The sequence below is a fragment of the Ochotona curzoniae genome, unplaced genomic scaffold (genome assembly GCF_017591425.1).
Source record: "Ochotona curzoniae isolate NIBS_2020 unplaced genomic scaffold, NIBS_Ocur_1.0 scaffold_4505, whole genome shotgun sequence".
NCBI lineage: Eukaryota > Metazoa > Chordata > Mammalia > Lagomorpha > Ochotonidae > Ochotona > Ochotona curzoniae.
Genome location: NW_024467118.1, coordinates 21,928,204 through 21,955,547, shown reverse-complemented (window position 1 = coordinate 21,955,547; position 27,344 = coordinate 21,928,204). Strand labels below are relative to the sequence as shown.

The window sequence follows — 27,344 nt, the reverse complement described above, 5'->3', positions numbered from 1 at the left end:
GTGAACTTTAGGTGATCTCTGGCCAGACCCACTTTTGCCAAAACAAGCCAGGTGATCTGAGAGTTTAGTAACCATGCATAGATAAGAACAGAAGAGAAGCCTGTTCAAGTGCCTGCCCACACTTGCTTCTGGAGCCCGAGCCACCGTTGCCCAGACACAACTCAATCACTAGAGTCAATAGTGTCTCCTATTCTCGTTAAAGAGTCTGAGTAGGTTTTGTGTCATCTATAACACAAATAGCTAATTTGGGAAAATCATTAATACTGAATGAAGAGCACAGCAGTGAGACTGGCCTTGAAGCATGCATAGGCTTCAGAAAAGTGAAGAGGATGCAGGATGATTCATGAACCAAGGCCAAGTGGAGACAGCAGCAGCACCACCAGACACAATGGACCAAGAGGACCGGTGAGAACAAAGTGGAGAGGAATGGTGCACATTACTGTTGAATCCTGACACCGGGGTGGCAAAGGGTTTTTTGTTTTGTTTTGTTTTGTTTTTCCTTTAAGGCTCCAAAGTTCTAATACTGTGGCCCCTCCAAGATATTTCCACCCTAGCATTTGGAACATGGGAAAGTTATCTTACTTTAGAAAAGAGACTGTGTTGATATGGTGAAACTAAGGATGTTGAAATAGGGAGGATATTCTGATTTTCTGGTGGGGTAAGATCCTTAAAATATTAAAACCTTTAATATGTAAAAAGCCAATACATATGTACATGAGCAGTATTCTTCTTTTGCATGGCCAAATATTTGTGGTTGTGTTTTTTCCGGGCATTGTGAAAAATGATAAGACTGGACATGGAGGAATGATTATGCAGGAGTATCTTTGAAACTCATGCAAAGGAGCCTGGTGCAATGGCTCAGTCGGCTAAATCCTCCATCTCCACGATCACATGTGGGTGCCAGTTCATGTCCTGTTGTTCCACTTCCCATCCAGCTCACTGCTTGTATTCTGAGAAAGCAGTGCAGAATGGGCCAAGTCCTGGGGATCCTGCACCTTTGTGGGAGACCTTGGCTCCTGGCTTTGGATTTGCTCTGCTCCAGCTTTCGTGATCATTTTAGGAGTGAATTAGCAGCTGGAAGACCTTTCTGTCTTTCCTTCCTCTGTAAATCTGCCTGTCCACTGAAAATAAATCTTTAAAAACAAAGTTCATGAAAAAAGTAGGATTAAAATGTTTATTTTGGTGTGAAAAATTTTGAGATCCAGTTCTTTCATAATATGAATTTCCACGTTTTCAAAGATCCTCTTACATCATGACAGAGGTACATTTAAGAGGGTTGCAGAAGAATTAGAGAGGGAGAATTGTGACCAAGAGAGCAGAATCAGAGGGCATGTCAGTAACACTGCCTCATGAAACATCTTCCAGAATGCATCTCTGATGTTACGTGATACATGCATATCATTCCGTATCTAGAGCTTATTCTGAGGCTTTATTTAGTACTACCATTATTCCCAAAACATATTCCTGTTTTTTCTTCCCTCATTCAAAGTAGAGGCTAGACAATTTTGCAATTAAGTCACAAATTAGGATGAAGTTGGACTTAAGATACAATTGGATATAATTTTAATACTGTGAGAATGTCTGACAATTTAAGTACTGAGTGGTTTGGTGACCTGTTTTATGACATAATCTAGCCTACAGGTTCTGTACCCTCTGGCATATTCTGCTACCATAACTGCTATGGAAGAGAAGTTAGACTTTACCTTTTTAAATCTTGATTATTTTCTGGCTGAAAAAATGGTATTTTGATTGGTGTTTGTTAATGAAATCCTTTAAAAAACCACATATAGTATAAATATATATATAAAAATATATATGTACATATATGTATATGTATATATCAGTATTTTAGACAATTTAAGCAGAAAATTAAAAATTTACATATGCACACAAGATATAACTAACTGAATGAAAGAGTCTGATTGTGTGTTGAGAAAACTGATTTATAAATTTATGGGGCAGGGAATGCTATACTGCTACATAGCCTCAACAGCTTTCAAACACAGATGGAAATATCTGTTTGACATATGGGCACATCCAGATATAAATATATTCAACCTCCTTGGGCAATAATCTCGAGAACACCAAGTTTACTGGCCGTACAACAAAATGACCTATTTAGGAAAAATGTCAGCTGGTTATTAAAAATATCATAACAATTTAACAAAAAAAATCTCAGGATGAATGGGATAAACATTGTACTTAAGAAGTATCAAAATCATATATCCATTGAAAGGAATATAAACTCTTCCCTCATTCCCTCTCTCTTTCTCACACACACATACTTTACTTCCATTTTGATTCAGCCTAACAACTAGTATGAATCTACCTATTATAAGCCTGACATACTACCAAATGTTTTCCATGTAGCATTTCAATAATCTTCAAAGGAACTCTTAACATTGAAATACTTTCATTAGTATTTGATATTAATTATACTAATCAATATTAATTATCCAAGACTCAGAGAAGCTAAGAAAGCAGTCACTCTGCATGAAGCAGTAGAACCCAATACCAGGCCTAGCACTATCTGATGCACAGCCAAGACCCACACAATTTTTCTTAACGTGGTTGTCTTGAACATTCACAGGTCTCTGCATGTACTGGGTCCTTTCACATTAATGTTTGTCCCTGTATCCCAAAATTTTATCAGAAAGGTAGGGTCTATATGCATGATTACTTAATCAAACAGTTATATATTTATATTTTAAATAATACTGTTCTCTAATAAAGTGTATTAAAAAAAATATATATATATTCATTTATTTGAAAGGTAGAGTTAGGGATGGAGAGACACAGAGTATCTTCCATCTGCTGGTTCACTGCCCAAGATTGGGCCAGGCTGAAATCGCAGCCATGGACTACATCCAGGGCTCCCATTGGGACCCAAAGGGTCCAAGCACTTGGGTGCATCACCTGTTGCCATCCCCAGTGGATTATGGTGAATGGGAAGTGAAGCAGTAGGGATTCAAACCAGTGTCACCAAGCGCTGGCATTGCAGGCAGTGGCTTAATGCGCTGCGCCAAAATGTCAGCCTCAGTGCAGATCATTTCTTCGACACCAGGGTTTAGCACAGTGTCTTACACATAGAAAATCTTCAACAAATATTTGTTGAATAACTCTTGTGAACCTCTGACTAAAGATGATGTCTGACTATAAAGTAAAGTGTTTATATTAAACATGGTCTCTTAAGATGTCAACCTTGACAGACAGTTGGAAATGCACATTCTGGTATAATAGAAACAAACAGAATTTAAATGTTTCCTAACTCATCATCGTGTCACACATCTTTTGAGTGGGCCACAAAGACACTGCCAGCAGAAGAATGATGTGTTTTAGAAGTCACGGTCAGTTGGCTCAGCCACACTAGATGTCTCTTCCTTATTAGCTGAGCTGTCAGCATCTCTGCGGTGGAGAGAGAATGGAGATGATACAAACATTGATAATAGTAATTCTAGTTAATATTTAAAGAGAAATGATTCTGCCAAGAATTTTAGAAACATCTTATAACCGTTAGGTCACTTTAAAGAATCCTACGCCATTTACAGTTTTAGAGATAAGAAAATGGAGGATTCAAGAAATTCAGGTAACTTGGTTAAAATCATGGAGTCAGAAAAAAGCACTTGGAACATCTCAAATCCTTGTGTTTCTAATCTGAGTCTACACTTTTAACATCTACTATTCTCCAGTTTCTACATGTGTTATGTGCTGTACATGCACAAGGGATTCCATTACACAATCCAAGACACAGACCTGTCAAACTGCTTTCCTCCAGGACTACATATGCAACTGCCTTATCCCGAGTTCTGATACTTATCAATCTAAGCCTTTCATGTATAAGTCTGAAGGAGTCTTCCATATTTGTTTTTAACTCTCATACTTTCCAACTGTAATAAGGAAAATCTAGAAAGAAATTTATCAATCCTCTTGTATCCTCACAGTTTATACTCAAATAACAATTTATATTTATATAACACATTACAGTGTTTTAAAGTGCCTTTCCATTAACTGTCATAATAAATCCAGAGGCAAGAAGGACAGGTAATGTTAATATTTTTCAGATAATAGGGCAGACATGCTCATGAAGTTGTAAAATTGAGGAGATCTCACCATTGCTCTATATAAAAAGAGAATTGGATGGTGTTCGTGTTGTGGCACGGTGGGTAAAATCTCCACCTGGGACACCAGCTTCCCATATGACATTGGCTCATGTTCAGTTGCTCTACTTCCTAGCCAGTTCCCTGCTAATTCCCTGGAAAAGCAAAAGGTGGCCCAAAAGCTTAGGTTGGATCTAATTACACGTATGTACCTGGCTGGCCCTGGCAGTTGTGGCTATCCAGCGCGTGAACCAGCTCATGGAAGACTGACCTGTATCTGCTTCTCCCTGACTCTCAATCTTTAAAACGGTGCACTCTCAAGGAATTTCTGAGAAATGGTATAATAATACAGTTGGAAGATGCCTCGAGTTTTGTTTTTCAATAAATGATTTTCCTTATTTGAGAGAAAACACGTCACAGAAAGACAGAGGGATGGTAGGAGGAGAGAGGAGGCTCAAACACTCTGGTTTAATACCTAACAGACTATAATGGCCCAGGTGCCAAAGTCACGAGCCAGGAGTTCAAACCATTTCCCTCAGGTGCATGGTCCAATAATTAGAACCACCACTCCTGTCTCTCGGTCTGCACTAGCAGGAAGCTGGAGGCAGGATCTGAAGCTAGCAATGGAATTCAGAACTCTGATGCAAGATGTGGCTATCTTAACTGCTACGCAAAAATGCCTGCTCTAGGTCTTGTTTTCAAATTTTCTCATTCTAAACGTAGAGTTCCAAAGAAAATGTCCATGGTCATAAAGCTATGATTCAAAAACACAGAAAGCCAAGATGTGCCCATCCATTTTATGCTCTTACCATTTCACAATGTCTTGATGAGACAGGAAGTAAAGTACATCCAGTTCTATTAGGAAACATGGAGAATCTTTCTAGTGAACACACTCAAACCTCTCCAACTTCCAAATGGCTGTTGGAGTACATGAGCGAAATAGAATACGATAGAATAATAATAATAAAAAAACCTTCCATAAAGTAATGCTACAGAGAGTGACAGGCTTGTAATTGGTCCCCAAAGTTATAATGCAGATAAATCTTAATACTAGCAGCACTGCTTATTGCTTTTGCATGAAGTAATGAGAGATCCCCTCCCCCCATGGAAGTTCAAAACTTCACTTCTTTTGTTTAGTTTCATTACAGGAATATCTTCTTACCTCACTCCTCAGGCCCTACTTTCCTGAAGGGTTCTGAGGCATTCTAGTCTTTTCCCCCTCCCCTGGGGCAACAGCAGAGCCTGGAAAGCTATCCCTATGGGAAGTGGTTGCTTGGGAACTCTGGTTTCTAGAGGTGGTGACTTTCAGGTGGGTCTCCACCACCACTCCTGTGGGGATCAATCTGCTTTATGGATGAAGATTCAGAGGGCAGAGTAAAAGACAGGGAAAGTATATAACACTGAAAAATCAGGTACACTAATAGAGGATTAAATCTACTGGTGGTGGGAGTGACCACAATCGGCACAGGGACATGGGGGAGATGAGCTGTACTAATTAAGTTGGCTCTGCTGGTACTCAGGTCAGAAGGATGCCACTGACTTAGGTCAGGATGAATCCCACTAACTCCTTGTTGCCTTCTTTAACCTTTAAATTATTCTGCAATGTTTCTTGACCCAATATTTTGTACAAGTAGCAACTGTTCATCATACTATAATCTAATTACTTAATATTAGCTTACAAGACAGTTTAAATCCTACATGTTTGGAAGAGTATTTTAAGCAAAGAACAATGGTTTGTTTTTTACATAGGGTTCTCAGTATGTTACCTATGAATTAAAACCCTTGGGGCTGGTGAAGTGGCTGAACATGCTAATTCTCAACTTTGAAAGCACTAGCCTCCCATATGGGCACCAGTTTATGTTCTAGTTGCTCTACTTCCCATCCAGCTCTTTACTTAAGGCCTGGGAAAGCAGTAAAGGAGGACCAAAGTGCTTGGCACCCTACAATCATGTGGGTGATCTAAAAGAAACTCCTGGCACCTGGCATGGTATCATGCTTCAGCCACTGCAGCCATTTGGGGAGTGAACCAGTTGATGGAAGATCTTTCTTTTTGTCTGTTTCTCTCTGCACTCTGCCTTTCCAATAAAAATAAATATATCTCTAAAAGAATTAACCCTTGGAACTCCTTAAAGGAAGGCAATATTAAATTGTGTTTGGTTTTGACAGATGGGAAGATTAAGACTCAAGGTTCTAGAACATGCCCAGGGCACACAACTGATAAACAGCAGGTAGTGTTAACTACAGAATTCTGTGTTTGTGATCCTGTATGAAACTGAACTCAGAGTGTGTACCACCATCTCCCTTGTAGGTGCAATCCCTGGCAGAGAGGACGTGCACACACAGCTTTTAAGGTTAGCGGAGTGTTAACAGGAGATCTTCATGTTGACATACCCACTGAAGCTGTCCCCAGAGCACGGATGGCATTCATCCTGCTCATCATAGCAGCAAAAGCAAAATCCTTTTATCTCTTTAACACAGTTAAGGTAGGTTAATTTTCCAAAGGGAAAAATGAAAGGCAAGAAAAAACAGAGAAATTATGTAAGTATAAATGCCAAATAATGAGTTGCAAATATTTTAAGAATCTTAGTAATAGAATCAAAGCATTTAGACAGGCCCTGCATGCCGTTTTCTTTAGGTGAAGACGTCACTGGATAGACGTTGGAGGGCAGGTTCTTGGCTTCCCCTCCACCTGTCTCTGCCCTCTGCCATTTTTTTCAAGTGGCACCAAATTAAAAAAAACAAAACTTAGTTTCAAAATGCATAAAAGCCTGAGTTTTCTTCCTCATTTCACTCTATTTACAGATGAATAAGATAAAATCAATTAATAAAATGAATGATTGACCTTTCCACATTAAAGCTGTCATTCGTCAGTCAAAAGACCACCCCCTCCTTACTCCCTTTCATTCCCAAGTATCTGCACCTATAGGAGCACCTGTGCTTGGTTCTTGTCATCCTGTAGGCTTACAATAACCATTTCATGTACCCGACATGGAGGGCTCACATACCACTGAGTCTTGTGTAGTAGCACTAAGTATTCTAAAAAGCAGAATTAGATTCCACTTGTAATAATAATAGTCTTGGTGCCCAGTGTGGTATCCTAGTGCCTAAGGTCCTCTCCGTGAACGCACTAGGATCCCATATGGGTACTAGTTCTAATCTCAGCGGCCCCACTTCCAATCCAGCTCCCTGTTTGTGGTCTGAGAAAGCAGTCGAGGATGGCCTAAAGCCTTGGGACCCTGCACCCGCATGAGAGACCTGGAAGAGCTCCTGGCTTCTGGTTTCGGAATGGCGCAGTACCGGCTATTGCGGTCACTTGGGAGTGAATCATTGGACAGAAGATCTACCTTTCTCTCTCTCCTCTTTGTATATCTGGCTTTGCAATAAAAATAAATCTTAAAAAAAAAACTTTTAAAAAATATTAATAGTCTTTCAGTCATGCATGGCATTTGTGTTGAAATCTTTCCTAGACAGCAGTAGTTGTTTCAATCAAGTGTGGTTGTTCCCATATAATTGCAGGCACCACGTGCTCTTTGGAACATCTGTGGCAAGAAAACTGCACCAAGGTCTAAAGGATTAACAGCAGATAGAAAACCAGCACATGAACCCTATGTATCTTTAAATCAATCTGAAAGGGGATTCTTTATGTGTCAAAGAATTTGGGATTTTTCAAGTGAGTTTCACCTATCCTACATTAAAAGGAAGAGCTAACTTTGATTTTTTTCTTGTTTTATTGAACTCTGTTTGCTACTTAACATTTCAAAAAGAGCTGTATTTTCTGCCAGACTTTTTTTTAATAAAAAATGAGTATATCTGTTCTAGTGTGTGTCGTAAATTAACTGCATAATTTGTAATCTGCTCAGTTCATATATATGTATCTAACTAATATTATTTAAACAAGGTGTTTCTATGTAATCCCCTCTAGCTAAGCACATACATGGATTATACAGATTAAAAAAAATTTAGGAATTCATTAGGGAGACCACCTTCTCCCTATGCCCTTTCATCCCCAAACATGCCATGATATAGAACATAGCCGTTTTTTTTTTCAAGTATTATCCCCTTATAGTCACTCACATTCATTATCTTGTGGGGCTTCCAACAAATGCTTGTCTATAATTTGAGCCCTTGTTATTGCTCAGGCATTGTTATAGGTGCTTATAATTTCATTCCCTTTCCACAGTAATTCTGCAAGGTTGATATTATTATCTCTTACTTATGGCTGAGAAATGAAACTTGAGATTCAATTCCTTGCCCTAGTTTATAACAAATCTTGGGATTTCAATCTGATCTAACCCTTAAATTCATTATTCTTCATCAGTGTATAGTAAAAATAATCACCTTACTTTACTAGTTTTACTCATTCATTAATGCACATGAAAATCAGTGTCTAAAATTACCCCTCTTTTGAATCTGTAATTTGGGCAAGGTTCAGTGTGAAGGCTGCTCTCTATATCTCACATGATCCATCAGCGGGGCAACCCATTGGGGATGGAGATGCAGTGCCACCATCATTCTTTGAGGGCAAGCTGGTGCTCAGTGGCTCCTTTCCACGGCAGCAGTGTACCTAAGCACAAGTGTTGCATAAGACAGAAAGTGGAACTGGACTATTGAAAAAGCCCACCAGGCTCACTTCTTCTATAATCCACTTGTCAAAGCAGATACAGATTCCAGATTCCAAAGAAGTTATAGATATCACATCTACATTGGAGGACTGCAAAAAAAAAAAAAAAAAAATTCAAGAGACACCATAAAAACAAAAACAAAAACACTGATACCTTCTAAGATTTCCAATTTGGGGCCAGCACCATGCGTTGTAGCAAGTTAAGCCTCCACATGTGGTACCAGCATCCCTTATGAACACTGGATTAAGTCCTGCCTGCTCCACTATCAATCCAGTTTCCTGTTAATGACCAGGGAAAGCAGTGGAGAACGGCCCAAGTCCTTGGGCCCATGGATCCACGCGTGATATTGGAAGATGCTCTGAGCTCTCCAGCTTCAGAGCATCTCAGCTCTGGCCATTGTAGACATTTGTGGAATATTCCAGGGGGATGGGAAATCTCTGTCTCTCTGTGTCCTCCTGTCTTAACTCTGCCTTTGAAACAATTAAAAAAACAAATAAACCACAGTGATTTCATTAAATTATTAAATTCCCTGATTTATGAATGCTGTCATCCTTCATGACTTTGCAGGTAACAAAACACTTCTAAAGGATCGCTTGTTAAAGAGAAGGTCTGAATCACGTTTTCGTACACGCCCTCTCTGTTGTTGTAGTCACTTCTATAGATGCGACTAAGTGGTTACACGATGTGCTTTTCAGAGGTTCATTTGTTAGTGCCTGTTCCCCTGTGTGGCAGTGCTAAGGCAATGCAACCTTTAAGAGGTAGAGCCTACTGGGAGGCAATTAGGTTCCTGGAAGCTCATCTTGGAAAAGATAAATGGAGTTCTCACAGGATCCTGGTTAGTTCCCATGAGTGGGTTATAAGTACAACGTGCGTGGTCTGACTCTTCATGCCTTCCCCTCTTACATGTGCTTTCTTCCTTACACGCTCCTTGCATCATGCCATATCCTGCCATGCTGCGATGCTGCTGGAAGGCCTTCAACAGCACTAAGCAGAAAATGATGCCACATTCTTGGCCGTTCATAATTAGGAGCAAAATACACTTGTGTTTTCTTTAAATTATCCAGCTTTTGGTATTTTGTCATAGCAACACAAAATTGACTAAAACAATAGATAATTTAGCCTAATGAACAGAGAATCTGGACAGAAAAATTTTTAAATTTTGTGTCTCCTTTCAGTATTCTTGGCAGATTTTCTTTTTTTTTTTTCCTCCTAGTATTTGATGTGTTTGATTACCCTTTTCTCCTTATCAAACAGTGACCTCAATAGTTTCTGAATTTCATTTTAGTTAGTTTTTTAGAATATCATCAACTGTGATTTTTTTGCTTATTATTTGTTTAGCAATGAACTAATATGCAGATTCTACTTCATACAAGTAGATTTTTCAGTCTATTAAACAGAATCAATATTTTTCTCCTTTTCAAAAGCAGTATTCTAGAAGCTTTGCCATTTGGGCAAGAAATTTCTCACTAATTAGTTTTTAAGCAAGGTTTTCCTATTTTACCGTTTTTTTTTTCTCTGCTACAACCAAATGGAACAAAACAACAGCTTCTCCCATTCTATTGCTCTTAGCAATCCATTCCCTCTGTCTTACAGTATTTGAAGTTACAAATATTCTGCATAGATGAAGATATATAGCTTCTTCCTACTAAGCCTAAATACATTCCCATATCCTTTTGTATAAGACATTCCATGCAGTTATTAATGATTCAGAAATGACATTACAAGGTACAGGAAAATATTATAAAAAATTTTATGGAAAATGTCATTAAAAATAAATTTATTTTGCTGTGAATGTTTTTGAAATTCATGCATCATGTTTATAACAACTTTTTTTTTCATGAACTGTCTGATGATCCACCATATGTTATTCCCCTTCTCTGGAAAACTCATCTTTGAACACAACAATCAAGTCTTTCTCATTTACCAAACAGTATTCTACATTTCTTTCTTAGTAACACTTTCTGCAGCCCAACCCCTGTATTCATATCCTGTCATACCTAGATCCTCACTTCCTATCACCATAAAAACAGCTGTTCCCACGCCAGCGCCCCAGTAGGTTCCTTACCCAGGAAGTGGTTAGCATCATTTCTGTCAGGGACCTATTACTCACACAGACTTTATGGCCTTAGTCTGAGCTACCAGCCCAGACAGCAGAGTTCAACACTGCCCTCGGGTCTTGATTCTCCTGTTTGGCCAGGGGCTGATATCCTATTGCTTTTGGCAGATGTCTGCTACCCTGTGTCCTTCCACCTGCAATCTTTCCACATGTCCCCAATTCTGAGTGGCAGTCTTGTACCCCAACCTTTCACACTCTGCATTGCTCATACTATCCCCATTTATCATCTGAACAAACTCTGGAGTTATTTTTCCAACATTCAGGGCAATGACATAAATTGTTGCCACTGCTCTGCTCATTTGATAAGGCTATTCTTTAGATTACACCAATCTTTCTAGTACCAAATGATTTCTCTTCAAAACTGTGCCCTCTCAGGCCCAGCACTATAGCCTAATGACTAAATCTTCATCTTGCAGCCTTCAGGATCCCACAACCTTCTGGATCTGGTTTGTGTCCTATCTGCTCCATTTCTCATCAAGCTCCCTGGTTTGTGGCCTGGGAAAGCAGCAGAGGATGGCCCAAAGCATTGTGACCCTACAGCTGTGTGGGAGACCTGGAAGAAGCTTCTGGCCCCTGGTTTTGGATTGGCTTAGCTCCAGTCATTGTGGCCACTTAGAGAATGAACCAGCAGATTGAAGATCTTTCTCTCTGTATCTCCTTCTCTCTGTATATTTGTCTTTCCAATTTAAAAAGAAAGTCTTAAAAAAAAATTGCCCTCTATTGGAAGAGAATTTGTTATCATCATCCTCAGCTGAACCAGTTTCCCACTGGCCTCCTTTATGCACTAGACAGATTGTTTCTTAGATCTAATCTAAAGTTGAACTCATGCCCAACTAAAACACCAGAGACACCTAGTTGACTTCAATCATTCCAACAGGCCTTTGCAGGGAAACATCCTTTTCCAAACTGCATTGTTTGTATGTTTGTGTTGTGCTTGCTTTCCTAGTTGTGTGAATCTAAAGGATTGAGGCAGGAGTAAGTATTGTTTAACTTTCTGCAACCCTCCACATTAATCAACTAACACTTTGCATGTACATGATGGGCATCCCACAAATACTGCAGCTGATGTTTAGAATAAAATCAGAAGGAACCATATTTAGTGGCAAGAACATCTCTGAATGACAGGACATGTAATAGATCAGATGAAGCACTCTGAAGGATACCCTTTTAATTTGGTGGTTTCATTTCTGAGTTAAATTCCATAATCACTTCAGAAATGAGACATCTGACATCTGTGCTTGGCTCTTCATCTTGTGTGTGTCCAAGTCTAAGTCTTTGAAACAGTCTGAATTTAAAGTGAGATTTCAAGGAAGCATTTCATTAGAAGCAGGGTAGGGGTATTATTCCCTTTGAATTGCAACCACAGCTGTGGTCTTTCATCTTATTAACTTTGGAATATGGAACTCCTTACTCAAAGTGTATATGAACCTACGCACTTTATTTGCAGTATCAGAAAGCAAAGGTTTTGGGCACAAGACTCAACGGGACGAGGGTTCTGTTTACTGAGTCGTTTTCCAACCTTGACAATACATAGCAATAACAACCACTAATAATGAATATTTACAGAGCTGAATTAAATTGAATAGTGACTCCATTTAATACCTGTAAACAGAAGTTTTGCTCACATTACCAACCAAAGAGTTATGAGAAATGACACTGTGTTGTGTTAAGCCACTAAAATTGGGTGTATGCTGCTATACAGCAACAGGTAACTGCAAAACAAAATGCAAATTTACAGATACCTTTATCTTACCATTTTTATTTTTATTCTTTTATTGGGATAGCATTTTTAATTTAGATATAGTCAAAGGTAAAAATTTCAACAGAAAAGTAAAAAGACCACATTTTAGCAGAAAAATAGGTATAGGCTATAAGCAATAATCAAGTGAAAAGAAGCTCAGGAAAACTTACATACACATTAAAGTTTTTAAAATACCCACAAAATCATTAACTATATTATCAGCACATGATTCCTATCAACTTGTGTGACAAATATTTAAAACAAATGGTATATTCATAGTACCATATATACCAATGGGCATTATAAAATGGCAAATGATATCACTGCTATGGTATATTAAGAATTTTAAGAGATGCATTGATGATTTATTAAATCATGAAGTCTTGGTCTTTTTGTATATAGTACACCTCTAACAGTTGGTCAGAGCCACATTTTCTTTGGAATACCACTCTAAATGGGTCCCTTCAAGGTAAAGATGACAGCATCACCTCAAAACCTCAGTTCTGTTCTTATGGAAAAGGCTGAAACCTCTTTGCTGAATAATAAAGTCTATCTGCATTTCCCATGGAGAGTTCATCATCATTATACTTCATATTATCCCGTACATGAGTTTCCACGTCTCCCTCTACTTGTTTGGGAATCCACTCCAAACTGGCTTATACATCCCTTTTTGGCATCCTTTAATTATCTGCTCAGAGATTCAGCACAGTTCTCATTACATGTACTATTTCTGTAAACTTTATTAGAGCAGAGGCCCTTAGTTTGCTTTATTGTTTATTGTTTGCACACAATAGCACTTTGGGTGCAGTAGGCACCTCATGTTTACTGGCTGAGTGAGCGTATGTTTCTTCCCAAGTTAGGCAGCTGCTTCATGGTACCCCATCCTTCCACTTGGAACATAGTGGCTGGAGACTTACAAGTGCCTACACTTGCTTGTTTTGAGGGATCAAATGCCATTCTGGATGCAGCTGAATGAAATCTGGAGCACAAACGGGATTGAGTCCCTCTGTCACTCATCACAGTGGGGCCTAGCAGACGTGTATTTACAGTAGTTGCCAGCTTCCCAGCATCGAAGGGCCAGCTACAACACTGGCAATGACTTCTATAGATTCCTGTCCTTTCTTTGGTGGGTGACTTTGACAATGTTACTAAATGCCAACAGACCCCCTGGATTTTACTCTTTCAATATGTATACAGTGAGTTTTTGGAAGTACCATATAAAATCCAGAATGACTTATATTTTACCCCTGAGTTGTAGCTGGTATATTTCTACAGATTATTTTCTTTGAGAATGGAAGGTTTTTTTTTTAATATATAAATAATCGCATAAACATACCTACAGTTACTGCATCATAGTGGAACATAATGATACAAGTACAAACATTTAATAATCCTTAATATGTGTTCAGCACTGCTCCAAGTGGTTTCTACCTATTAGTATATTAATCTACTCAATAGTCATTTGAGGCAGATGCTGTTATTGTTCTCTCTTTGAAGTAGGAAGCTGAGAAAACAGGCTAAGAAACTTACTTAAAAAAATCACAGCATTAAATAACTGATTTAGGGTTCAATCTAGGATCCTGACTCTCAAGCCTATACTTGTACTTAACACTTCCTCCTGCTGAATAAAGTCTGCTTAAGGACTCAGAAGATACAGTAACTAAATTTTAAACATTTTCAGTAGTTTTAAGTTTTTTTTTTTTTGAAAAGCAGAGTGACAATGAGAGACAGATCTTTCATGTGCTGGTTGACTCCTCAAATGGTCACAGATTGGAGAGCATTCAGCATTTTTATTTTATTAAAGATTTATTTATTTTTATTTACTGGAAAGGCAGATTTACAAAGGGAAGGGGAGACAAAGAGAAAGATCTTCCATCCACTGGTTCATTCCTCAAGTGGTCATAATGGCTGAAGCCGAGCTGATCTAAAGCCAGGAGCTTCTGGGTCTACCTCACAGGTGCAAGGTCCCCAGGACCTGTTTTTCTAGGCCACAGGTTGGGAGCTGGATGAGAAGTGGAGCAGTTGGCACACAAACTGGCACCCATATCGGATCCCAGTGCTTGCAAGGGGAAGATATAGCCTTTGAGCCATCAAACTGGGTCTTACCTTTTGCATTGTTAATGATCACATTTCAAATTCCTAAAACTCTGGTAAATGCTCTGTAAGATATCACTCTTTATTGTGCAATCTGGGGCTGGCCAGGACCACATCAGGAGTCAGGAATTCCATCTGAGTCTCCCAGGAGTTGACAGGCACTCTAATCCATGGGCCACCATCAACTACCTCCCATGTGCATAAGCAGGAAGCTGGATCAGAAGCAGAGGCAGGACTTGAATCCAGACACTGATAGACAATGAGAACGTCCCATGGGGTGTCTCAACCAGCTGCACCACAACATCCGCTGCCTATCAGTAAAATGTATGATTTACCATAATAAACGTCTTACACATATTTATGATAAAATGTAATGTGTCACTTTATTCCTTAAGACAGTGAATATTTAAGGATGTTGTTGTTTTTGTATATCTTTTTGATTACTCATAAAGATGATGACAAAACAGAAAGTCATGAAAATAATCAGGATGGTAACAAAAACAAAAGAAATAGTAAATTATATGTGAACATGTACAGGCAAATCTTACTGTCTCTTGTGTGGATATGAAAACTAAAGTGAAGGGTCAGTGGTTGCACAACTAAAGCTATACATAGCTAGGAAGGACAGGCATGTCTGCTGTGGCTTCCATCAACATGTAGAACAAGCTTTCCTAGCACGGAGAAGAGTCCAGGAAGATGCTCAGTCATGCAGATGCAAGAATTCTAAGAGGAAATGGTCCGAACATAAAACATCACATACAAGAGTGTACAACTTTCAAAGAGAAGCAGTACAATTCAAGCAAGCAGAAAAAAGACACATACAATTTTACAGCTTTTGTTGTTGCTGGTTTTTTTTCCTCTACTCCAGATGTATTTTTATATGAAGATACATGGGTACAGTGGCTTTGGGCAGTACACACTGTCACCTGCTGCTCAGGGGAGAAATGTCTTGATAGGATAGCTGAGCATAACAGTGCAGCCCTTTCTTTCCTTTTGGAAAGTATATTTCCACTGGCCCTCCATGTTTTATGCTTTAAAGGGTGTGGGGTTGAGGTCTGTTGCCCTCGCATTACTGGCAGTGACTGGGATGGTGAGTCTATAATTCTGGGGTTCAATATTACAAAATTCATTTGCTCAGAGTTAAAACTTCATTCTCCAGTAAAGGTTCAAATTCCTTACCTAAAATCGCAAATGTGCCAAAGCTTTGTGAAGTTTTTCTCCAAAGTGAGAGAAAAACTTAAAATCAGATTAGTTATAAATGACCAGATCTGACCTTACCTGACATGCAGCTACTTATGCTTTAATATTCCACTCACAGATTGTCTGATACAATAGCCAGCAGTCCACCTTGCTTATTTAAACTTAAAGTTTAACAGTTTAGCTTCTTAGTCATACTAGCACATTTCAAGTGTTTAACAACTGTTTGTGACTGTTGCTATACAGGGAAAAACATTTCTATTTCTGTACAATGCTGTTTTATAGTTAAGTCATCTTCTCGTACAGATGTATTTCTGATGAAGGGCATTACACTGACCCCATATATTAAACCATATAAACGCACATCTCTAAAAAACTCTGAAAAATAATTGTACAAGAACATCTAGCCCACAGAATCACAGACTAGGGATGGTGGACCTGTATCAATGTTCATTAATACTAAAGCAAATGACTTGGCTTGCCTTGAGTGTTAAGACTTTATCCTAAGTGGAGGGTCCCCCAGCATCAGTGACAGACATTTGTGCAGGCAACTCTCATCTTTGGCCATACTGGCTACTCACAGAAATCATGTCTGGTTTAGAACTGATGTTCTGAGAAAATAGAGGCACCACTCTGAAAGGCATGGACAAAATAACTAGAAAACCTCCAAGATTTCAAACAGATGAGACACGTTTGTGATTTTTGTGTTGGGTGAGAAACAACTAGATGAGGTGCAAGGCACACCCATTTAAGTGAACCGGGGATGCTGCGGCCCCCTGACAAGAGACATGGGTTCCAAGGACGTGGGTCCTTCTCCAGTGTCTTCCAGGATACAGACTGGCCAGCTGCAGATGCACTCTGGACAGGAGTGTATCCAGCATAGTCCATCATGCTCTGAAATGTCCTTGACTGTCCACTTGATTTCCTTCTCCATGGAAGTGAAGTGAGCCAGGGTAGTCATCATTCCTCCCAGCTTTTTATGCTCAAAGCTTGCAGCCAGAAGACACCAGACAGCACTGATCAGCCTTACCTCCTTTCTTTGTGGCTATAAGCATCTCAGCAAGATCTGCTGCCGACCAAGGCTGGCCAAGAAGTTCCAGAGAGGTGTTTTGAGTATCCTACAGGTTACCTCAAGTTCGGTTCTGTTGCAAGAATTCTGGCAATTAGCCTTCGTACAATTTTCTTACTTGCAAAACAGGGAGCACCTCCCTGGTCTACCACCCTCAGAGGGCTTTTTGAGGACAGAAATCTAAATTATGCTATTAAATGAACTAATAAAATGGGAGCGCAATCTTCCATCCTAAAGCCATGTATTACCTTCATTGGGGGAAATTCCATACAAGCCCCATAAAGCAACAGCTATTAAAACAATAAGAAAGAGCCTTGCCGGATTCTTGGAGTACCACAATAAGTTCAACACAAAGCAGCTTATATCTGGAACACAAATTGGATTTCCGTTTCTAAAGAAAGCTATGAGATAATGTTCTTTGCCTTAATTTGACAATGGAGAGGCTCTTCAGCATTGGCCAAGAACCTAATATTGGATTGGACCAGAAGATCCCATAGTTAAGTGCTTTTTCTTACAGAGCATTTACCAATTTTTTAAAGCTTCATGTTCACATGATTAGATATCTTGTCCTGTCTTTTTAGCTCCATGTATCTTTAGCTCTCCAGTTTGGATCAAATTGGACGTCTTGCTCCCATAGAAATTTCCCAGGTAATCTTCACATTCCTGGTTTTCTAAACGTGGAAAGCAGCCCGACTTCAACCATGACCAAAAAGCACAAGTGGCTCCACCCTCCTTTTAACTTTCCTAGGATTAATAAAGCTAAAGTTTTTGTTTCAGGAAATGAGGAGATTTGAAAAGGCTTAAGAAAAAAAATGACACTAATCATTAATAGTAAGCTGACACAACTATTTTTATCCCAGAAATGGCATATTTAATAAAGAAAAACATTAAATGTGAGTCAATTTTCACTGTAACTTGTTCAATAGAAAAGAATGATTTAGTTGGCTGCACATTAGCAGATTTAAACATATCTCATGAGACTTCACATTCCAGTGAACTGGAAATTTCAAGATTAAACATTTTCTAACACGATTCTTACCAACACTTTAAAATATTGCTAGCATGTTTTAAAAAATACCACTGAAATGTAAGTAGGATACCTCCTAAAATGGGTGGCATAGCTCCAGGTTGTTTTTTTTTTTTTTTAAAGCAGATTTAGATAAAACAAAAATCCCAGAAGACATATCTATTTTTTAAAATCCTCTTTAATTAAGCCTTATGAAAGTGAGTTATAATCGGATAAAGCAACAATCTCCTTCAAATGTCTGGGGTTGTTTTGAATCCTAGGACATGTCCTTGTCATTCTCCCAATTTCCATGTCAGCACCTGAGAGTCACCTTAAACCTTTAACAGTACCAACTTTGAGAGATGGACATATCTAGAAAGTTACTTTTTGTGATCTTCTTTGAATGGTTCCGTGAGCAATGGGTCTTAAGTTTTCAAATGAGGACTCTTTCCCAATGATTTTCTTTCTTTCTTAAAAATTTGACCCAAGGCTTCCTTGAGCACAGAAAGTTTCAAGAGTCACAGGGCAATTTCAAGATTAAACATTCAGCACCTTATGGAAGAACATTTTTCTTCTCTTAGACAAAAACCCAGTCCTGCAGATTTATTCTCCACTTACTAAGAAGCTAACAGTTTTAGGGTTCAGGGTAGTAATGAGGGTTCCACTATCAGATGCTCGGCCGCGGAGACCGCAACAAGTTTCCACCACTCCACTACCCAGGGTCAGTCCGAGGCGGCCGGACCCAAGAGACACCAGGTCCGGCCTGGCCACCCGACTCAGGGGCGCAGCCGGTTTTTGGACCTCGTGGCGCCCCCTTCCTCTCGACCCCTTTCGGCCGTCGCTTCCCTGAAGCTGTTCGCCCTTAGAAGGCACAGAGTTTCAGGTGAGGTTGCGGGAACCCCAGGCTCTCCTCGCCCGGAATAAGCGGCCAAGGTAAGGAGTGAGAACGCTTATTTTGGAGCCCCCCACACAGTCAGAGCCAGGAGGAGCCGCTCTTGGTGAATCCCGAAAAGAACCGGTAAGGAAAGAGGGTGGCTGTGGCAGTGCGGGCGGAATGCTTCCAGAAACGTCTGCTGGCACCGCACGCGTTTGTTAGCTCGCCCTGAGGACAGAGAAACGGGTGACCTAGGAGAAGTCAGCAGGCAGAGTGGGCTCGACAAGAAAGAAAAGTGACTCGCATGAACTCCCCACGCGCCCAGGCAGCCGCGGCAGGCACGGGCGCACCCGCGGCGCTGCACACTCGCCGGCTCCCGTAGCGCGGACCGGAGAGAGAAGGACGGGCGGACGCCGGGGACGCGGGAGCTGGGGTCAAGGGACTCACCTTCGGGGTTGGCGCTGATGAAGACCCGCACGCTGCGGCCGGCGGGCACGAGGTGAGAAGGCAGGGCCGCCAGGTTCCCGGAGAAAGCTGCCCGCCGGAGCGCAGAGTCCCGGGGGCAGGGCAGCTTGGAGCTCGCTCCGGCCGGCCACATCGCCCTGTGAGAGGAACAGCCGCCTAGTGCTCCTCAGGTTCCTGCCCGCGGGGCCGCGGCAAAGCTGGGTCGATCCCCTCAGGCGGCGCGACTCAGAGACGCCGCAAGCCCGGGGCGCTGCCGGCGAGTTCCTTGGTGCACACCCCTGGCAGGCGGGGAGTGGCCATGCGGACCCCAGGGCCCCAGGTCACCGCCGCCCGCTGTCCACCTCTGCGCGTCTGCCTTGGTTCGCTGCCGGTGTTGAGCGCCACAGCCGGCGGCAGCGGGAGGTCAGCGTGGCTGCAGCTTACGCGCGTGGCTCACATTTGCGCGCCGGGAAGCGCCGGCGCCGGCTGCCCAGCCCGCGGCCACCTCCCCACCCGCGTCCGCCGAGGGAGGCGGGGGCCGCCAGGCGGCGGGCACGGAGCGGGTGCAGATCAAACTTTATCTGCGCGAAGGCGTCCGGGGTTAATCGGAAGCTTCCGCCTCGTGGCGCACGGATGACTGGGCTGTTTGGGGGCTTGGATGCTGGGGGGTGGGTGGGTGGGTGGGGGATCTTGGGGGCTGCCCGGGGAGGTTCCCGGGCTCCGGCTGCACGAGCACTAATGCTGAAGGCTGCCTCTTTGGGAGAGGATCAGACACCACTCAGCCGGAGAGTCCTACTGCTGACACTCCTCCAACTCTCCTAAAGGTCAAACAAGTCCTGAGCATTTGGGGGAATCAACGCGTGCGGGCGTCTGCGCTGCTCTGCTCACGTGCGGGGAATTCGACCTCAAAGTTGAACTCAGACACCTGAGACCGGACTCAGGGTCTGAAGCGTCAGATCTCCAGACCGCCGCCGAGTCTCTCGTGGCTGAGTTGACCGCTCCCGCGGCTGCGATCGCTCCGCACGCGCGTCCGACCTGGGGTTTTTATAGCCACGTCGCGCAGCTCACGTGCTCCTCGCCGCGTGGACGCGGGACCTTTCCGAGAGTGGATCTCTGCGGGGAGCTCTCTCCAGGCCTCTGAGGCCCAGCGGGTTCCTTCCTGCTTCTGCCCAGGCGCTTTCTTCACCGGCCGCGAGGAAGCCTGGAGCCCCGCGAGGCTTGGCGCGCGCGCCTGGGCTGAGCGGACAGGTGCGGGATGTAGGGAGCGCCCCACAGCGTCCTCCGCTTCGAAACTGCCCGCAAAATGCAGGTGGCTGTGGATTAGGGAGGGGGCTGGTGATGTGCTTGGGTCTTGGCTCCGTGTTAGCGCTTCAGTAGCTTTTCCAAGTCTGCACTGGGTGACCAGAGAGAATGCGGGATAGTGCTGCTTGGGGTCCAATCCTCCGAGGTGACAGAAGATGCAGAAGGAGAAAAAAAAAAAAAAAACCCGCCTCCAGCCGCATTCTACAGCTCCCGCAGAGGAGACTAAACAAAACAAACAAACAAAAACCCTGTATTGTGTAGTGGAGAGGGAGGGCTGATGAAAGGGGAGCTTTTGAAGCCTTGATTGGGGTGTGGTTTCCGGAATGTGGTGTCCTGAGCTCTGGTGTGGGAACACCTGTTTCTGAAAGGGAGGGGCGGCTTTGGTAGTGTGGGTGAGATTGGAGGAGGGGGCGGAACGCCAGCGAGGCTGTTGGCGGTTGCTTGGTCCTCACCAGGGCGGGGCGTGCCTACTCTGGGCAGCCCCAGGCCTTGGGCGCGCCTGCACTTCCTCTGGGCCCTGCTGGTGGCAGTGAAATCCTGTGTTGTGTTGTGTACTTGGTCATCCCATTCCTGGCACACACGTTCTGGGGAAATCGCTGGCGAAGAACTAGGTCTTTAGGTTTTTAAGGCTGAGGCGTCACACACCATTCTTGACTTGCAACGTGCCTGGAAGCCTGAAGCAGACCCAGGCTTTGGGAATTTTTATGAAAGGCAAATTTGTCTTCTTGCCCTGTGGCCGAGCTCCTTATTCCCAGGTGAAAACACTGCCTCCCAAGAAGAGGTTTTTTGAAAGGGTCCCTGATGTCCCAAGGGGTGTGGACTGAGCTCCTGGCTCTGGTCAGGTTTCCGGTAGACAGTGGCTAGAGTAGTGTTTTCCTTAGCCAGGACTACTTAATGCCTGACTTCCATTTTCTTGATAAAGATGGACAAGAAGTTGCCAGATTGTCAAGGACCAGCTTGCTTCCCTCCCGCCCCAACCCCATATTTGTTTGTTTCTGTCTTCTTGAAAGTGAGGTTGCTGTTTGCCTCCTCTGACCTTTATTTCAGATCTCTAGGTATTGCATTTTCGTCGGATGACTTTGAGATTTTTGGCAGCCTCTGTAACCTAATTAACTGTTCTACACACGCCGAAGTTTAGCATCTGCCGTGTCACTGCAGACCAAGGCAGCATTGCAGAGTGGATTTTTACCCTGCCGGTGGGCTCTGATGTGAAAGGCTTTTTGTTCAACCAGAGTGGCCTCAGGTAGAGCAGCTGCTGTCTTTGGATATCTGATCACACACCTCCCCTATATAAGCACACACAGGATCTTCCCCCACACTCCTCTGCCTTCTGCTGGCATCTGCTATCCTAAATCAGACATTCATTCCTAGCAGGCAAAGGGGTAGGAAGGGATGACCATGATTTATTATAAACTGCATTTATTTTCCACTTAGAGGGATTGTGAACACACTCATGTGTTAGGCAGGTCTTTTAAAAAAAATTTCTCGGAGAATATGAATTATAAAATCTGTGCATGGGTTTTCGGTTTTTTTAAAAACCAAGATTAACTTGTCCAGAATTCTGTTTTCTTAGAACTTTTTGAAGTACCCTTGGTATGTATGTTTAGGGAAAGAGGGAAAAGAGAGGGCATGAATGTGGAGAGCAGGCCCTGATTTTTAACCTACTTTGTCTTTTATATCTGCTGAAAATGCTTGATTAATTTTCCTCTTCTTTAGAAAATATTGCAGTTTAACCCAGGTCTAGTCCTGGCTGACGTCTTCAGTGACCTGGACAACACTGTGCAGACCCATGTTCATAGGTGTGGATGCCTATCATCTCTCTAGCTTTTTAGACAGGAAGAAAACTCAGTGTTCACATGACTGGACTCTGCTAACATCGAGGACTTTGGTGGGATGATTCAGGCTGTTTTCGCCCAATCCTCTTCTTTCCTCATGAAATCACTACCATACAGGAAGTGCAGTGGAGAACTGAAAGCATCTAGAAATGGTAAGAAGTGGTGCGAAGTGAGTCTGGGACCCGGTTGGCGTCCCCAGTCTCCTCTTCACTCCCAGATGGCAGGCTGAAGGGCCATAAAGAGGCATCTTGTCTGTGGAATAGAGGTCCCAGCCCTTTACAAAGTATGGCTGTGTCAGGATAAATTACATTTGCCTTGGGTACGTTCTGTTCATCAAGCAGGAAGGTGCTTTTCTGTGGACTCCAGTTCCTCTTGACATGTAGGTGATGGCTCTATGCAAATTGAAATTAAACAAGAGACAGGACAACCAGGAACTAATGATAGTGGTAAAACTGTATGCTAGATATCATATTAGGCTTTAAAGAAGTATCTCATTCCATTTTGCTGTCCCAGCATGCCCTGTTTCCAAGTTTCATGTTACTTTCTGGACAATGCTGTGCTGTCCCTTGTATATGTTTCGTTATATGCCTGTGCCAAGTTTTGTTCTTTAGGTGCACTTTGCTTGTTGTAAAGTCTTTGGCACAGAAATGCTGCTCACCTGCTTGTTGGCTGGGAGAACTGGGGATTTTCCTTGCAGCTGCATGACTGTGAATCCTCCTTTGATGTTGGGAGTAGTGATCCAAACACACAGCCAGAGCCTCTGAGTGACTGAACCAGCAGCAGGGAAACAGATCACACACCCTTGAATACATCAAACATCCTGGCCAGGAAGTTCCTGGATCACTGCCCTGGTTATCCTATTATGGATATAGGTGAAAACAGAGCGCTTTTGAAGAAGACTAACCTGTCATACCAAACACCGGCGTTATGGTGTGTTACGTTAAGACCCGGTCATAATGGTACGTTAAGACCCTGGTCCCTCATCATAGCGCTGGTTTGCATTTTAGCTACTTACTGTCTGATCCTACTTTGTGTGAGTGAGCTGAGATGCCAGCAGATAATGGTTCAAGCACTTGGCCCTCTCTCACTTATGTGGGAGACCAGGAGTTCCAGGCACATGGCTTTGGTCTGGCCCAACCTCAGCTTGTGCACCTGCTCGGGGAGTAATGAAACAAATGGAAGATCTCTTTATTGTTCTCTCCCTCTCTGTCACTCTGGCTTTTAAATAAGTAAGTATTTTTAAAAGAAAGGCACAATACTACTCTTCCTCAAGGAATCAAGCCAATGACACGAATGATGCAGTGTTTGAAAGTGCCAAACTTGAAGAATATCAGTCTTCATAGTAAATTCATTTTTATAGTGGCTGTCTGATTTGCTGATAGTTTGATCTTCTGTATTAACAGGAGAATTACAAGACGATTCAACCCAGGGTTGTTCCTAAAACTGTAGCTCAGGATTTACGTTAGACCATCAGGAACCCATTTGCTTGTTTACAAAATAGAAATTTCCAGTCTATGTGAGAATTTGTCAGCATAAAAATTTGGCAACAGAGATTGTTAATTCAGAGGTGTCTGCAGCAGGATGGAGTTCACAGCAGCTTGGTTTTTAAATAAAGTTACACCTTTCTGAAAGTGCTGTCTGATGTTTTCATGACTCAGAAATTCTAACTTTATATCCACCCTCTTCTAAATCTGTTTCATCTATCTTTTGATCAGTCTCCCTCTTACAAGCTCCTCAACATACTGCTGAGTGCACTTTACATACCACACAAAGAAGAAAGTAATTTTTCAAATAAAATTGTTAATGAATTTATACTTCTGAAATAAATGTTTTATTTTTCATTTTATGATTGTCAGGTACTTCCTGATTGCAAGTGGTGTCCATCATGACTGTCTAAAATGCAGTATCTTAATTTTCTGTTTTTTTAAAAATGTTACTTTTAAATAATTTTATTTGGAAAGCGGAGAGACAGACAGATCTTCTGTTTGCGAGTTCACTTGCCAAAGGTCCACAAAAACTGAATAGGGTCAGGCTAAGGCTAGAAGTCCGAACTCAATTTAGGTTTACCAAGTAGGTGGCAGGGATGCAAATATTCATTATTTCCGGCTGTCCCCCAGGGAGGGTATTACAAGCAAGCTGGGGTGGGACCTAAGCTGGGACTTGAACCTAGGTACTTTGGTGTGAGGTGCAGACATCTCAAGTGCTGTGTGAAATGCCTGCTCCTCCTTTTTGTTTTCATTCCCTTGTTTAAAAATCAATGGAGAATTAGTTTTTAAAAGATGTATCTATGTTACAAATGTATGTATGTGTGTGTGTTTGTGTGCCTACATTTATATACAGCCCAATAGATGTTAATGGCATTTCCAGGTACACTCAGTTATTTGGCAGAGGTAATATCAAAACTAGACCTCTGAACACGAAGGTCAACTATAATATATTGCATGGCTACCAGTGTATAACAAGTTACATATTGCCAATTTGATAAATGTGATTTGTATCTTTCTGTAAGTATAAAAAAGCTGAGAAAAATCTAATGGCTTGTTTGGTTCAAATAACTGCTATGTGACAAAACTAAAGTATGAGTCAGAGTCATTTGCTGTCATCCTAACTGAAGCCTTTATCAACACTAAATTTTAAAAAGTATAAGAAAATTGACCTTTTATAGTATGCCAAGCCAACTTTACCCAAATAAGATAAAGACACTACCCAGGTCAGTTACTGCGTTTTTCTCATTGTTTACCTGTTTTTACTTAGCTAGAAAAGTGTAAAGCTTGAATGAATACTGAATTTATTTTTATTTCCAATGGACTTTAAAGAAATAAAAGTGTTTTACTAGAGTATTTAATCTACAGAATTAAATATAGATAATTCTATAATAATGTATATTGATATCTAAATATAATATTATGGATTCTATAGTCTGAAAAAATGCCATAGCTTTGCCATTTTCCTTTTTCTCGCCACTCATAGTCCTGCTTTATCTTCAGTATTCATTAGGATTTTTTTTTAATGAAATAATGGCCTTCATCACATCAGTCTTTTAGCCTGAATTAGTTAAAGAGGTTCATTTGCGTTAACATTGTCTTGAGTCACCTTCCATAAATATTATTTATTTCATTACCTTGATTTAGAAAACTACATGCATAAAATGACATGTCATTTACACGCAGTCCAAAGAGAGTAGGTAGCCAATTATTGCTCTGAATTGTGGAAAGACATTTACACATCAAATGATACAATAGCAAGTTTTTCAATTTTTATGTCCTGTCACTTCTTGACAAGTATGGGAAATCATTCTGATGTCATTTGAATCAAATTTAAAATCTAAGAAACACAGAGGTCAGTGTGTCATACTGGGTTAAGCTACTGCCTCTTATGCTGTCATGTCACATGTGCACTGGTTTAAGTTCTGACTGCTTAACTTTCTATCCAAGTCGCTGTGATTTCACATGGAAAGACAGTAGAGGATGGCTGGAATGTTTGGGGTCCTGGTATTCATGTGGGAATGGAATTCAAGGCTCTTGGTTTCAGTTTGGCCCATCCCTGCCCTTTGCAACCATTTTGGGGAGTAAATCAGCAGGGGGAAGATACCTCTCTGTCTGTTTAAAAACATGTATAAAGTTGGGCCTGGCGCAGTTAAAGTCCTCAGCTTGCATGCACTGGCATCTCGTATGGGTGCTGGTTCTTATGCTGGCAGCCCTGCTTCCCATTTGGCTCCTTGCTTGTGGCCTGGAAAAGCAGTCAAGGATGGCCCAAAGCCTTGGGACACTGCACCCACGTGACAGGCCCAGAAGAAGCTCCTGTCTCCTGGCTTCGGATTGGCTCAGCTCCAGCTGTTGCGATCACTTGGGAAGTCAATCAGCGGGTGTAAGATCTTCCTCTCTCTCTCTCCTCCTCTCTGTGTATCTGGCTTTGCAATCAAAATAAAATAAATCTTAAAATATATATACATATAAAGTTAAAGTCAGGTGATTTTCCCCCATAAAGTTAGCATCACTTTTTACTGTAGAATTTATATTAACATATATATTCTAATAAAAACTTGTACATAATTTTTTAAAGGCACTAAATATAAATCTTCATTAATCAAGAATCCTTGTGGGTAAATAACTGTTTTAGTTTGGACACATGACACATGATTTCTTTAAAGAATAAAGGAGTTTAAGGATATAGGACACAAATGGAATTGACTTTGAAGAATGACTGAAGGTAGAATTTGAAAAAGTCCTTGGAAAACAGAGCAATACTGTATTTACATGTCTCACTTCTAACCCTGAGTACTATGAATATCTTTCTCTTCCTCTGTATGTGTATGTGTTTGTGTGTACACATTTATGTTGTCACACACCTTTTATATTTGATACTCATGAAAGATTTACAGCCAACCCATAGATCAGGTGATAGAAAGACTAGCCAGTTCTCTTTTGTAATCTTTGCCATGAGTTAGTGGACAGAAAAATAAATCAAATAAGCTTTTATGTTATTTTTGATGTTTGAGTGTTGGAACTTTGTATTCTTAGAGGTTACCATATTCTAATCAAAATACTAATATACAGTTGTACTAGCATATCTTTGGAAACAATGGAAAACTAATGCAGTTCCTTCTTTAAAATTTTACTTTTATTTCTCTACTCTAAAAAAATAGCTGCTGTGTACTTTGTTTTAGCAAGTACCTCATAGTGTTTGATCATCCAAATTGGCCTTTCTTGAAAAAAAACTTCTGTAGCTCTTTCCTTGCATGTTATCGCATAGATGGAGGAAGTAAAACTAAGTAGTAAGTATCAAATTGAAATGGAATTTTTCCCTTTCTCTGAATAATTTTATTAATATGGATATGAAAATAAAATTTACTAAGCATAGTGTGATGACTGGTTGAAATGGCTTTTGAAGCCAAGTGTTTTGTGTGTGTGTTACATGGAAAAATAAGTCATCACCCATCCATTCTAT

General features: G+C 41.4%; 1 protein-coding gene across 1 annotated transcript in view; it reads right to left on the bottom strand.

Annotated features, from left to right (window-relative positions):
- Positions 1-19,721, bottom strand: part of NWD2 (NACHT and WD repeat domain containing 2) — a 123,099-nt gene extending 103,378 nt beyond the window's left edge. The window contains exon 1 of the mRNA XM_040966172.1: positions 19,264-19,721. Within this exon, the coding sequence (XP_040822106.1) occupies positions 19,264-19,414 (151 nt within the window). The 5' untranslated portion in view covers positions 19,415-19,721. The remainder of the gene's footprint in view (positions 1-19,263) is intronic.
- Between the last annotated feature and the right edge of the window lie 7,623 nt (positions 19,722-27,344).